This window comes from Mus caroli, chromosome 8 (genome assembly GCF_900094665.2).
Source record: "Mus caroli chromosome 8, CAROLI_EIJ_v1.1, whole genome shotgun sequence".
Classification (NCBI taxonomy): domain Eukaryota; kingdom Metazoa; phylum Chordata; class Mammalia; order Rodentia; family Muridae; genus Mus; species Mus caroli.
The window spans coordinates 50,703,563-50,718,504 of NC_034577.1; the positions used below are offsets into that span (position 1 = coordinate 50,703,563).

At 39.0% G+C, this 14,942-nt stretch overlaps 1 protein-coding gene across 1 annotated transcript in view; it reads right to left on the reverse strand.

Moving 5' to 3' along the window:
* Positions 1–14,942, reverse strand: part of Galntl6 (polypeptide N-acetylgalactosaminyltransferase like 6) — a 1,053,895-nt gene that overhangs the window by 73,230 nt on the left and 965,723 nt on the right. Inside the window, exon 9 of the mRNA XM_021169756.2 lies at positions 9,948–10,055. Within this exon, the coding sequence (XP_021025415.2) occupies positions 9,948–10,055 (108 nt within the window). The remainder of the gene's footprint in view (positions 1–9,947; positions 10,056–14,942) is intronic.

Consider the following 14,942-nt stretch of genomic DNA (forward strand, 5'->3'; position numbering starts at 1 on the left):
AAGAGAGAGAGAGAGAGAGAGAGAGAGAGAGAGAGAGAGAGAGAGAGAGTCACAACAAGGCCAAAGTATTGAAGTAAATATTCAAGCAAAGCGAGGCCATCCTCAAATGTGCTACAGCATTCAGTTCCTAGTTTTTAGTGGATCCTATTTGATTTTCCATAATTTCAAAGCAGGGAGAAAAAAATACTATCTTTCCAAGTGTTCATCAAAGTTTTCTTAGATCAAATAAAGTATCTGCCCAATGTTTAGGTTACCTGTGAAATTTTGTTTCCCTCCCCAAATACTTTTTTAGAATTGGCCCATCAAAGTCATCCAGATACTACAAAAACACTAGCTGGCGTTTGACGAAGTCTCAGTTTGCAGAGTACCAAGAGTAAACTACCTGCTCCACCTCCCCTCGCACTGAATTGGAGATGAATTCTTGCCATGAATGAATAAATCACTGGTTACAAGGAGACGTAGATGGAAGTGAAGGAGTAGAAGCCTCAAGCTTGTTGGCAGTGTGCATTTAGACACATCATGGGAAGAGGCGAATTCCACAAAATGAGTCCCTTCCCTCCAGGTGCCCATGAGGCTTATTGGAGTCCTGGAAGCCACATTTGTGAAGCAGCCAGTGATAGGTGTGAAGGTTGTGCATCTACTTATTGAGACTCTGCTGTACCAAAATACTTTATTTGCTTAAATTTCAGTGGCTTAATTTTGTAGCAGCAGGGACCTACTTTGTCTGAGAAAACTTTCTTCTTTCCAGATCTCCAGTAGAGTCAAAATTTCGGGAAAATGTTCACTTCTAATAGGGATAATGATTAAAAACACAATTATAACTCCCTCTTGCCTACCAGTCAGCTCACCTCATAGTTTGTTTTTTAAGTGCTTTAAAGGAAGCAAGTTATCTAAATGCTAAATAACAGCACGGAGTGCCAAAATGCTCTAGTTGGAGCAAGAGTAAGCATTATAGACTAGAAAACAGCTAGAAATAGAACATAGCATGCCTGAAATTTTATTAGGACATACAAACCAAAGCTAATCATTGCCTATGTGAGCCAAGGATTGTATAAGTATATACAGCAACAATTTAAATACTACCTTTATTCAACAAAATATCCTAGTGAGTATAAACAAAGTGAAAATAAAATGTTGGCAATCCGTGTTAGACCCCAAGACACTGAACATTGTCCTTACAGCCTAAAGACTGTTTGGCTAAATTATGCATTTTGGTTTGCATACTAGGAAGCATTTTCTAGTTGATGCACATGTTGAAGCAAATTTAAATTTGGGAAAGCACCAGGAACTATTTGAACCAATTAAAATGAGTAAAACGGCTTAATGTTGGGAAGAACTTAGCATTGATGGGGAGAATGTGGGGCTCAAATAAATCTAAACTGAAGGATAGTTTTGAGAGGTTGTAGGAAATGGTGACATTTTAAAATAATGTATTTACACCTCTTTATGACACGAAATGGCAGGGGACTGCTTATGTCAGCTTTTTACTATTTTAACTTTGCTGTTTAGTGTATATGTATATATGAAAATTCTATGTGTTGCCTCCACATTGCTTTAATATCTATATACAACTATGAGCTGAACAAAGATGGCACCAAAGGACATTCCAAACTGGATGGAGAAAGCCATGAGGCCTCAGACATACCCAAAGAATGACAGACAAATGAGGAAAGATGGCAGCAGGACAGATGGCACTACCCAGGACATGGCTCACCTGCTGGTTATCCTGTGCCAAATGGTCAGCCTGAGAACACATATCCATGGTTTATTATACAGACTGAATAAATTATATTTGGGAACACACACAGGTATGCACGCACAGGTGCGTGCGCACACGTGTGTGTGTGTGTGTGTGTGTGTGTGTGTATAAAATAACAGTAAAAAAAGGGCCAACAATTTGAAGGAGCAGAGAGTGGATATCTTGGTGGTTCTGGAGGGAAGAAAAGGAAGGAAGGGAGAAATGCTATAATTATATCACAATCTCAAAGAGATGTAGAGGATAATGTATTATTCTGTGTTCATTTGTTATCAAATAAACAGAATTAGCATTTACGACATCCTTGGGTTAGGGATTAGGAGTAGCTGAGGGTCAAATAGTGGAGAAATAACTCGTGTTTCACATTTTCCCGGTTCCTGATGCCATGTGTCAACAGTGTCTCATGTTGCACAAGCATCAAATACTCAGGGTTCAAGATGAGTGCAGGACTAAGTGTGAGGGTGAGCTCTACCGGGGCTGCCTACCACACACGTACTTGTCTCCAGCGGAGGGAGTAGTGTAAGTGAGGCGCGGCTACTTTACATAGGCTTGCTCTGAACTCACTGGAAAAGCACATTGCTATTGGTTTAGCATATGTAATGTGCTATATGCATTTCTGCCTGGAACATAGTAAATAAAAACACAGTAAAAAGAAACCGTAGTAAAATACCTGGTAAATACTTATTGACAATTTTTGAGCCTTCTCGGGGTAACATTTATCTCATGCAATGGTATATATCACCATAGCTTAATGATTTATTGAATCATAATTGGCCCATAGATTTGTAATTTATTTTATAGGAAGATATCATGGAGAATAACTGAAACAACCTGTATTGAAAATGCCCAAAACCCTTAAATAAAAAATAAGTACATTTAAATAGAAGGTATTATTTTAATGGAGACTATTCTATTTTTATATTGTGGTCAAAATGAAAGAGCTGTAAGCCCAAGATTGCAGTGTGTGAATCATGTTTAGTCCTCGCCACCCGCACTGGACAGCCTTATTGCCCTTTCAGTTGTATTGGAAGGAAGAGTTAGGGATGGTCATTATCTTCAGAGGGATTGCGGCTGCACAGCAGAGCTTGCCATTTACCGAGGCCGAGCCTTGGGGGAAGAACCTATCATTTGCTGCTTTCTGGGAGAAAGCCTGCAATTGGCCACCATGCCCCTGAACTTCCTGATAGTTCAAATAAAGCTCTGAGAGCAATACTGAGAAACGCGGGCTGCGGTGCTGTCTGAGGCTGTCATGCCACGGCCCTTCTTTGCCAGGCAGCTTTATGAGAATAAACTGATTCACAGCCATTAGGGGAGAAAGGTCAATCTGTGGAAGCTGAAACTTCACATTCATCACCCTACTATACAGTCTTGTCGGCAATTTTATTTTCAGACATCAAACAAGTAATTTTGGGCTTGTTAATGCCTTTTACCAACTGATACAGTGGCCGAGACACAAACAAAGAGAGGGCTGCAGATGTGATATTGTGCTTTGCCTTTCACCTAGATCAGACAGGAATAACTGATAATAAAATCAACAAAGAAGTGGCTAGTAATTGAATTGGGGTGGTCTGGCTGCTACCCTAAAGGACTTCTCCATCCCTTCCTCCTCTGCACGGCTTTCCCTACCTCCAGCAATTTTAAGAACCTTTAAGAATTCTAAGGGTATTTTAGAAATACCCTCTAAAGTCAGCAGGCACCCGCATCCCAGGGAGATGTCTTCGGAGAAAGGCATCCTTGGAAGTATATTAAGAAGACATTTCATAGCTGAGATAATCAAACAGCCTTTCTCTTTCTGACCTTAAATTTACTCTTCATACCCATGGGATTTTCAGGATATGGCTATTCATTTAAAGATATGTCCATAATGTGTGTGTGTGTGTGTGTGTTTTATGAGACTAGTAAACAATCAGTTAGCTAGGCTAGGGATGGTGCTATAAGCCTGTAAACTAACACTCCAGGAGGTAGAGGCCAGAGGATCAGGAATTCAAAGTTGTCCTTGAGTGCATAGTGAGTTTGAGGCCAGCCTAGGCAATATTAAGACCTTGTCTCAAAAACAAAAAAACCGGGCTGGTGAGATGGCTCAGCAGGTAAGAGCACCGACTGCTCTTCCAAAGGTCCTGAGTTCAAATCCCAGCAACCACATGGTGGCTCACAACCATCTGTAATGAAATCAGACACCTTCCTCTGGTGCATCTGAAGTCAGCTACAGTGTACTTATGTATAATAATAAATAAATCTTTGGGCCCGAGAGAGCTGAGTTGACCGTAGTGAGCGGGGTTATCCGAAGTGAGCAGAGGTCCTAAAATTTCCCAACAACCACATGAAGACTTACAACCATCTGTACAGCTAAAGTGTACTCACATACATAAAATAAATAAATAAAATCTTAAAAAAATATAAAAGTAAAAAAATCAAACAAACCAAAGCAACATTCTCCAAAACACCCTTGCCCCAAATCCCATAATCTCTGTGTGTGTGTGTGTGTATATATATATATGTATATGTATATATATGTTAGATGCTATTCATGCAATATATTGCCTCTTCTATTAAATCATAGGTTCAGTGATAACATACATGAAAAGAGTTAGCAAATAATCAAACTATGTTAAATTCAGATCTTGTTTCACAATGAGTGATGATTCATTCTCTCTTAGTCTAGTGGTCAGTGTTCAGGTGACTTTTACAGTTAAACTTTTTTCACTCTACCTAACTGCCATTGATAAGCAAAGTTACAACTTCTGCTTAACTTGCTCTGTACTTAAAGCCCCAGAGATTAGCAATGTACCTAACACACAATCAGCATTTTTTTTTTGTTCTAGAAAGAAAACATTAAAGGAAATAGCAAGTATCTGTGCATTTTATGTATGTGAGCACAGACGCTGGGCAAAATGGATTTCTCCGGACCTGGTGCTCCCAGAGCCCATGTGCAGGCTACCACTCAGAACTCACTTAACAAACAGTCCGCAGCCTCCTCTCTCCCCTCCCTCATTCCTCTGTTTCTGTGTTGATACTACATTCTCTCAAACGCCAAGAGGGCAACTTCACACATAGTCGAACCTAGCCTTTTTATGCACAGAGCAAGCAAATCCATACAAACCTTTTAAGAAATTGTCTTTGCATGTTTCTTGCATTTGTAATGGTACTTTCTTTATGCTCACTTTCATTTGATACTGGCTGGTTGGTTGAGCTTTCCATTTTATTCTATGTGCTTCGCCTCTGGCCCGTCCTCTTTTGAAGCCATCAGTTTCTCCTCACAGTCCAAAAGAAGAGGAAGGGGCTCCTGGGCCTCCTGGTCCAGAGGAGGCAAGCTTTTCCTCCATGACACATCCATGGGTCAGCCTCTTAGATTTCAAACACAGCTTGATGTAAGCCTGTGCCTGCTCCTTCCAGCTCCATGCTTTTGCTGGTGCTTTTGCCACAAAGACCATAGCTGCCTTTTATTCCAAAGCTTCTGTAAAAGCAGGGTGTTTAAGGGCATGCTTTGGACACAGACCTTGGTCCACGATCCAAGGTTCTATTCATTTGCCATTTAACTCCTGTCCTTTTTGCTGTGAGTTTCCATTTCCCAGAACTATGGAATGTTTCTGTGAGATCTGACCTTTAGCAGATTTCACTTCTTTGACTTTAGCTGTTATCCTGAAACTGGTAAAAATCTAATTCTCTCATATCCATGAATGGTTGTCATAAAAGTCAAGATGAAATTTGAGAATCATAAATAAATTACTGACACGTCGAAGGTGAAATGTTAGGGTATGAGGTTCTGTCTGATATGTATGAGGCAGGGAGGAGGTGTCTTTAGAGATTTCGGATAGAGCTCGTTTCCAGCCTTGTTGCTAGGGAGATTGATCAGTTGGGAAAAGGCCTGCTGTGCAAGCCTGAGGACCAGAGTTGGATGCCCAGCCTCCATACAGAAAGCTAGGCATAGTGGAGCATGTCTGAGATCCCAGTGTTAGGGATGTGGAGACAGGTGGATCTCTGGGGCTTGCTGGCTAGCTAATACTGAATCTCAAGCTCCAGGTCCTGTGAAAGACATTGTTTCAACAGACATAATAGACAGCTTGTGGGGAACAGCACTAGAGGTTGATTGCTGGCCTCTACACCTATGCACATACATGCGAATTTACACACACACGAACACACTCTCCTCACGCCGTTGGTTCCAGCCTTATCTCCTGTTAGCAGGAAAGAGAGCAGTCATTTATGCTTCCAGGATTGTCGACTTCACAGTCTATACCGTTGCCCATGTGGAAGATTCTTCTAGTGAAACTTCCCTGGACCAAGATGCTGCCACAGCTACTACTGTGTGATAGTTAGTTGGAGTGGTTTGCTGTGGGGCGGCTGCTAATTTTATCATGTCCCTTCTATTAGAGGTAGTCCTTTCAAACCTAGTGACTTTGAAGGATCTCAGAACAGACTGCCAGTTACAGGAGAATCAGAGCCTGAGTTCCATCCCCAATCTCCCAGGTGCTAGTAATTACTCCTTCTTTAGCAGAGTGTTCATCACAATGAGAAGGTAGACCTGGGACTCTTCTACTCATTTATCACTCAGTCATATCTAGCAGGCCATAGTGTTTCCCAGCATCCTTTGCTGCTCATTGTCCTGTATTGAACCACAGTCACTGCCATTCTTAAGCAGGTGGCTGTCACCTCAATATTAGAGTCTTTCTATTCTCAACAACTGTAGAGATGAACAACCTTTCTCCAGGGACTCATTTACTCCTGGCAGATGTTTCCAGTGTTATACTCCAGGGTGCTGACATCAGGCCTCAAGTTGACTCAGAAAAATAAATAGGATTTTTGAATGCCAAGTAAATGCTCTGATTCTTATTGGAAGCCGAATTTTAAGTCACCATGTCTCAGATTTTTGCATTTTGTAGAAACAACACAAGGTTATTTTGCTTTTATTCAAAGAGATTAATAATGAGAACAAACCTTGAACCCCATAGTAAGAGAAAACCATATATTAATTCATACAACCTATATCGTTAGATTGAATAAATGCAGCTTTGTGATTCTTATTTTTCTCAGCTCACTGAAGACTGGGTGAGAAGTTAGCCCAAAGTTGCCTCTGGTCACTGCTTCTGAAATACACTAGCTAAACTAAAGTATTCTTAATGACCTTCTTTAAAGTCTTTTATTTGCTTGGTCTTAAAGTCAGAAGTATCATAGCACTGCACCTTATGATGCTTAGACACAGGCTCCAAGAACATGTGGAGAATCATTTGTTATTATATGTTTCACAGATTCCTGGTTTGTGTTATGTCCTCCTGTCAGAGGACCATGTTAAAGAGAAAGTGCTGAATAAAGTCATTTGAATTGCTTTTACAATACAACTAGTGTGCTGTCTAGAGGACTTCAGCCTGTGTGTGTGTGCATGCATGTGGTACGTGTGTGAATGTATATGTGAGTGAGTGAGTTAGGAGTGAGTTAGTGAGTGTGTGTGTGTGCGCGCGCGCACGCACGTGTGCATGCATCTGCACATCTGTGTTTTTGGAGGGAGCTGGAATCACCAGTTTATATGGGTTCATAAATGAAAAGTGCACATTTTCATTGGATTAAATGAGCTTTGTAAAGTACATAAACAAGCCTTCAGGGTCACGTTTCCAGCTTCATCTCCATTTCCTAACGAAGGTAGGAAGATTAAAATATCTACTGACTAGATGTGACTTTGCATTTCAATTATCTTGACAGTTGCTCATCATTTTTGATGATTTAGCAATGCAGAGTGTAGCAAAGTAGCTGAGCTTCTCCCACAAAATATCAGAATTGTTTTTCATTTTAATATACTTCAAAAAGATCATAAAATGTTCCTTAGAGTGACAGTTGAGTCTCAATATTTATGACTTTCTGATTGCTGTAGCAGCTTAGGAAAAAAAACTAAAAATGAGCCCTCAAGTAAAATTTAAGTGGAAAAGATTAAAATTCAGGGTTATGGACTTCCTTCATTTGAATGAATATTTATTTTTTTCTTGGGTGTTTCATGTGCTAACCCTAGTTTCCCCATATTTGACAGGTTCTGAAAAAGTGCTTCATTTCTCTCCCCAAATATATGAGCTGCATGGTTTTTTGAACCCTACCCCTCTTTAGATCAGCACCACTTCCCCAACTCACATTTCCTACTATGAGCCAGACATGCAGAGCACCTGCCCACAGATGAGTGAGGTTCAAATCCACACAGCATCTGCCCACAGATGAGTGAGGCACAAGTCTGAGAGGATGAGTGAAGGAAAGGGGATAACTGTCAGGATGCCGTGCACTTAGGATGCCCACACAGCAATGATAGCCACATAGCTGATGTGTAATGTGTACACGAAGCTGTTTACTCTTTAACCTTCCTGTGAGATTTTGTTGCTTTCTCATTCATAGGCATTGAGTCTTACGACTAACTTAAACTGTGTTTCTTTATCCAAAACATAGCTCTTTAATCAGTTTATGTTTTTGTAACTATTTTGTTCTCCAGTGTTTCTAAATATGTTTCTTTTAGTGCAGTGTTATTAATATCTTATTATTTTGGGGGAGTAGTATGATGGTTTTCTTTTAAGTAATGTGTAATATAATTTCATACTAGAATGTCTCACTGCTATTAAAAGAATCGTGGATGCAGTAGAGAAAAATGTGAACGCTGTTGACACCTTCACAAAGCAAGGGAAGAAGAACATGAACCCAAAGAGATTTATTAAGGACAATAATTTTATTAAAGTTTGTTAAAATGTCTAAGTTTTAAAATTTTTTATTTATTTTTATTGTATGTGCATTGGCGTTTGCCTGCATGTATATTATGTGAGGGTTTTAGATTCCCTGGAACTGGAGTTACAGACAGTTATGAGCTGCTATACGGGTGCTAGGAATTGAACCGAGTCCTCTAGAAAGAACAGCTAGTGCATTTAACCACTGGACCATCTCTCCAGATTCCACATGTGTAAGTTTTATTAAACTTGCACCTATGTTTCCCCCCCTGAGATTTCTAATAATTTATCTTCTCATTAAGTTACCTAAATATTCTACAAGCCCTGTTTTAGATGATGATATAGTGTAAAATAACAAACTCAAAACTCTGCCCTTTTGAGACTGATAGGTGTGAATGGATTCTGGTGACACAGTTGGTGATGATGATGATGGTGATGATGATGATGATGATAACTGTGCTTGAGAGAAGTTGATATCTGAGTTTACTGAATCTTGTAAACAAGACCAAGTGGTTACCCATTGCACCTTAGTAAAGAAGCAAAGACAAGTAATTCAAGATTAGATTCCTCGGGGAGCCTAGCACCAAGGCATCTGGGAAACACCTTCCTTTTCGATTTGGCATCTAAGCTGTAGCAGCTATATACTGTACTGAAGAGAACAGACACAACTATGAAGAAAGTAACATGGAAAAGGGAGACACTTGTCAGGGTTGTTCAGAGAAGGTTTGGAAGCTTCTAAAATGCAGATGCTATAAGAGTCCTCACATTTGATCTACATGAAAAATTTTATTTAAACAAAACAAAATAAAAGTAGCCTTTGTTAATTATGAGAAATTTGAGAATGATCTAAATCTTTATCCAATATTAACTCTAGTTCTAAAGGAGGAGAAAGCTGAGATTTAGCCAACACTTCCCCAGCCTGTTTTCCTATTCTTCTCTCTCTCTCTCTCTCTCTCTCTCTCTCTCTCTCTCTCTCTCTTTCTCTCTCGCTCTCTCTTTATCTTTCTGTCTTTGTTTTATTTTTCTACTATTGGCCATTCATTTGNTCTCTCTCTCTCTCTCTCTCTCTCTCTCTCTCTCTCTCTCTCTCTCTCTCTCTCTCTCGTCATCTATCCTGCAGGCCTTGTTTTATTTTTCTACTATTGGCCATTCATTTGTTCATGAGCTTCCACTTGGTTTTGAAACCTGCAAAAGGTGACACTGTAGACAAGGATATAGCCTGGACTAAGGGCTGATCCAACTGATATTTAACACAGCTAACAATGATTAACAGGAGATGATAGTTAAATATAATGCATGTGAAGATGCGATGATACAGAAAACCCATCCACAGTTAATAGTTCTTTAAGCAATGGAGATAAAGCAGAGTTCTGGGAACTCTTCCCACATAGGAGTTTCTGGCAGACAGTGTCTTAGCTTATCCCATGTGTGTGGTTTATTACCCAGCACTCAGGAGGCAGAGCGTGTATGAACCCCACCTGTTCTGATGCCCAGTTACTTACTCTTGCTAGGCTGGTCCCAGATGGAACTTTATAAGGGACATACTTCCTGTAGATATGACCGACTCTAGAACACGGAACGTCAAACATTTCTCCTCCACACATCCAAACCTAAAAAAGGAGAAGGTAAAAGAAAAATTAAGGGTAAATTTCACCAAAAAGCAATTAATAGAATTTATGAAAAATCTACAAAATTTCATTAAAAAAACTTTTACTTTTAAAGTACATGTATCGATGTGTGTATGTGTGTGCGTGTGTGTATACATGAATATGTTAAACGTGAGTATCTGTGGAGGCCAGATGATCATGTTCCATCTTCTGGAACTGGAGTTGCAGGTAGTGATAAACTGCTGACTGTGGATGCTGGGAACTGAACTTGGGTTCTCTGGAAGAGCAGCAACTGTTCTTAAGTACCAAGCTATCTCTTCAGCCTCCTATATATCTGCCTTAAATGAATCATTTTTATCACAGGTAGTTAATAAAAATTAAAATCTAGATTCAAAAATACATAGAACAAAAATCTAGTTCCCTAAAATTATTTCTAAAGATATTGTACTGGCAGTTTTTTGATCTTACAAATTCTCATCACAATAATTTTCTTAAACAGAATTTAATTCTTAGATATTCACTTTGTATAGATACTTGTTTTTGATAATATTGTCAAAACAATTAAAATATATTATTAGAATTTAAAAACTGAAATAATGAAGGTGGAATTTTCCAAACAGTGAAGTCAACAATGAAATACAAACCTATCCCTTCTGTATGTAAACTATAGATTCTGATACTTGCAGCGGGGTTAATCTTAAAATTAGTGTTAAATTCTCACCACCCTTCACTACCCATAGTAAAACAATTAACTGGTTATATTGTATTTCACAATGACAAGTCATGAAAACATATTCAGAGTCCCAGATTTACATAGCAGATTGTATATTAGAAAATAATTTAACTACCAAAACATAAGACTTGGCTTCATAAAGATATACTTTTACCAAATTTTTTTTCTGCAAAAAAACTTTTTAAAGGGCTAGAGATAGTTTTATGGTTTGTGTATGGACCATGTTGTGTTATCTAGACCATGGTGCCAGATATTAGCACATATGGATGTTTTTGTGAAGATTTTTTTTTTTTTGCTTTTTGCATTAAATTGAAACTTAAAATCAGTGAATATTGAGAAAAATCTATTACCCTTCATATTGCTGTTATGCCTGATCTAATCATGATATTAAGAAAATGAAGATTACCTAATAAAACGCCAGTACCAGAGTTGTTGGTCAGGGCTGTGTAAGGCATTCCTCAAAACATACATCCTATTGCTGTTGCTCTTGGTTACTTGCAGAAATGTTAAAGACATTATGAACTTCAGAAACATGGCCTAGAGGGCTCTGAGTTGGAACTGCTCTGAATTTCCCCTTCCTAGCTTTCATGGCACCAGAAGGTGCCGCACAAGGTTGTAAAGGAGACACACAATGAACAGTCTTATTCAGATATGATCTTTATGAACCACAACAATGACCAGCATGGCAAGATGACCCCATGGGCACAGTCGCAGCACACATACCTTGGTGATAACTAATGACTCCCTAATTGGACTTAAGACCCACTAAAAAAAAAAAAAAGGAGGGGTGGGGACCATGTCTGGTATTGGAAAACTAACTAACTAACTAACTAACTAACTAACTAACTAACTAACTAACTAATCAGTGCTAGTGAAATTATTGGAGAAGTATCGACCACCACTAATTTACTAAGCCAGCGTAAAACCTAAGTAAAATATATAAACATCTGTTCCTATGCCCCCACATAACTTTAGTTTTCAATCCTCACCAAGGAAATTCTCTTTGAAATAGAAAGACCATTACAGAGACTACAACCAATTAATATGCAGAACTGCAGAGCCCAGTTTCAATGGATTCATTTACAAAACACAGGGAATATTATAGAAGATGTATATAGAAATATTGTAAGAGCCAGGGCATCAGGGACATTTCTGTGAGATTAGGCCTCTTAGTAACATCAGATGCCTCACCTGTAATGCTTCACCAACATGACCGCTCAAACATGGGCTGAACAAGAAGGACATCAATCAACACACCAAATTGCCTGGGAAGAAATTCCAAGATGCTTCAATCCCATACAAAGGACTACAGGAGACTAAGTAAACTTGAAAGTGGAAGAGATGGCCCTCCTTTGGGAAGATCAGCCTAAGCTTGTTCAGTGCCAAACAACCCCAAAACATAATACAGCTAACATGAAGGAGACTAGGAATGGGAGATTTGGAAAGAAGAAAAGGAAGGAAGACATGTCTTAATTAAAATATAATCTCAAACATTAACAAAAAAAATCTTAAAAGCCCAAAATAAAAAAACCCAAACAACCTAATTCAATCTGAGCCAACTGAAAACAAAACAAAAACAAAACAAAACAAAAACAAAACCCAAACCAAACACTCATTCTTGACCTATAATGATAAGAAAACAAAAGAAAATGAAGACCAATTTCTGCTGAACAAGGGAAGTTCTGCAAGTAGACTTTGGATTTTAACTCAAAAAGCTCCAGATCTCCAGACTGCCTTCTAACCTTGAAGGAGTTTGGCATTACCAAATCTTTACAACCATGTGACCAATTGCTTAAGTCTTTCTCTTTTCTTGGTTTTATGTCTCTACAGACTCTTGCCTGAAAGGTACCTATAGCCTGTTTAGAAGTGTAATATTTGAAGAGATAAAGGGAAAAATTTAAATTTCCATTTATATGCATATTTCTCTTAATCAAAGGAATGACACCTTTCATGAGACTGGTCGAATAGGGAGTCAGGTCCCAGGGGAGCCAGTTCAATTGTTAAAATGGTACCCAACTGCTTTACTTATGGTCAGACCACTCATGGTCTTGATTTCAACTTGATGGCATATTTAGGAGTGACTTGGACTATGTCATTGGAAATATGTGTGGTAGTTTAATTCTGGTAGGGACAGTGAAAGTTCTAGATGATAGTTTCAGTGTCTGGAAAAATCTGAAGAGGCTATGGTTGTATTGTATTAAACATAAAAAGGGTAAATATAATGAGCTGCTGTAGCATTTAAGAAAGAGAACCAAACCAAGACAAACAGCGGCAATGACAAAACCAATCAATAAAGCCTATCAGAGCAGGGGAAGTCAGGAAAATCTGGGTCATCAGAATAATATTGAGAGTTTAGGGCTCAACCAAGACTCTGTGTGCAGTTCTGAGACATTTTGCTGATTTCTGGGGAAAAGACATTTTAAGAGAAATGTCCCAAGGGTCTCAAAAGAAAGGATAGAAAGATCAGAATATATGTAGTTAAGAGCAGCTAAGATCCAGAGGGGCCTTGCCATGTATTTAAAAAGTGAAGAGCTAGAAGAGATGTTTTTATAGAACTTAAAGGAAATATTACCAGGATTGATGGTGTCAAGCTATGAGAGATAGATTGAAACCCAGATGTAGGAAGAAATTTCTAATAATATGGATAAAGATGAAATGGGCTTCCTGTACACTAGATATATTGAAAACTGTGGGAGATGAGATTTTTGGAGAAAAGCATAGAACCTGACTGACAGTTGATGCTGCTGATATTTAAAGCTAATTCTGAGGGCAGAGATTAGTATTTATGATTGCCCATTGCACCCCTGTGGTGGATTATTTCACGTAGTGCCCGCAACTCAAATGGCAGATTTCACTATTTCTCCAGTGACTATTGGTTGGAAAATGGCAGTGTAGAGATGCCTAGGGTTTGTTCTAAACCACATAACTCAAGAATGGAGCTCAGTTGGGGTGCTTGCCAAGTATGCTTAAAGTCATGGGCTCAATACTCAGTGCTATATAAAGTAGGTATGGTTGTACAGGCTTATAAACTCAGCACCTAAGGGGAAGAAATAGTAGAATCAGAATTTCCTAGGAGATATGAGACCCTGTTTTCAAAAGGACATTTGAAATCTACTAGTCTGGTGTAGCACCCACATCCTTAATCAATATTTTATCTAGAGAGCTTGCAAACTCCCAGGATTGATAATTAATATTGCTGCTTCCTCAGAACATATGGTCTCATCTGCAGCTACACAACTCTGCTGAGGAATAGGTATGGATGTATTTCAAGAAAATTTTGCTTATAAAAACAGGTATGAAGTCACGGTTTGCTGACCATTCTTCTTCCAAGTACAAAACACGTCACACAGGGAAATCCAGTTAATCTAAGGTGATGTATGTGGGAGACTATAATTCCCAAAACTAGACACCATATTATCTTTCACTCCATATGGTCCTTTGTCCATGGCTTGGTATTTTCCCATGGAATTGCAGACCTAGGTCCTTTGTCCTTGAATTTGAGTCAGTTTGTAAGTTCTTAATCCAGGGGACTGCAGCAGAAATGACTGAGGCTCTGCCCCGAGTGACAGCATAGCTTCGGCTGTTCTACTTTGCATTGTTTCTGGCACTCTGAACTGCGACATCTGAAATATGATTTCTTGGTGGCACCATATTATGAAGAAGTAGAGCCCATACAAGACTCCATGTAAAGCACTGTGGTCAGCAACCTCAGCTGACGTTCTCACTGATGGCTAGCATCAGCCGACACTCATGTAAATGAGAATCCCGAGAATGATTGTAGCCTGAGTTCTTGAGTCGACTCTCATGAAGCCAATATGAGAGCACTCCTTTGTGCCTGATTTGAATTTTGATCACATAGAATCCATTAGCTTAATTAATTAAACGGTTGTTTTCTGCTGGTTAATTTTTGAGTAGATTGCTATGCAGCAATAATGGCTAGAAATACATACCTTCAAATACATGATAAAGGCAATGGCTAACATAGTCTACCAAAATTTATGGGTCATCCCTTGGTTTCATCTTACCATGCTCTGAGACCCAGTGCTAAGATTCACCAATTTCCATGCTGATTTCTTTCTAGGCACATGGACAGATCAAAATTTCTATGTATTTGGGTGAGGACTCATGACTATTTCTTTCTGGAGGACAATCAACAA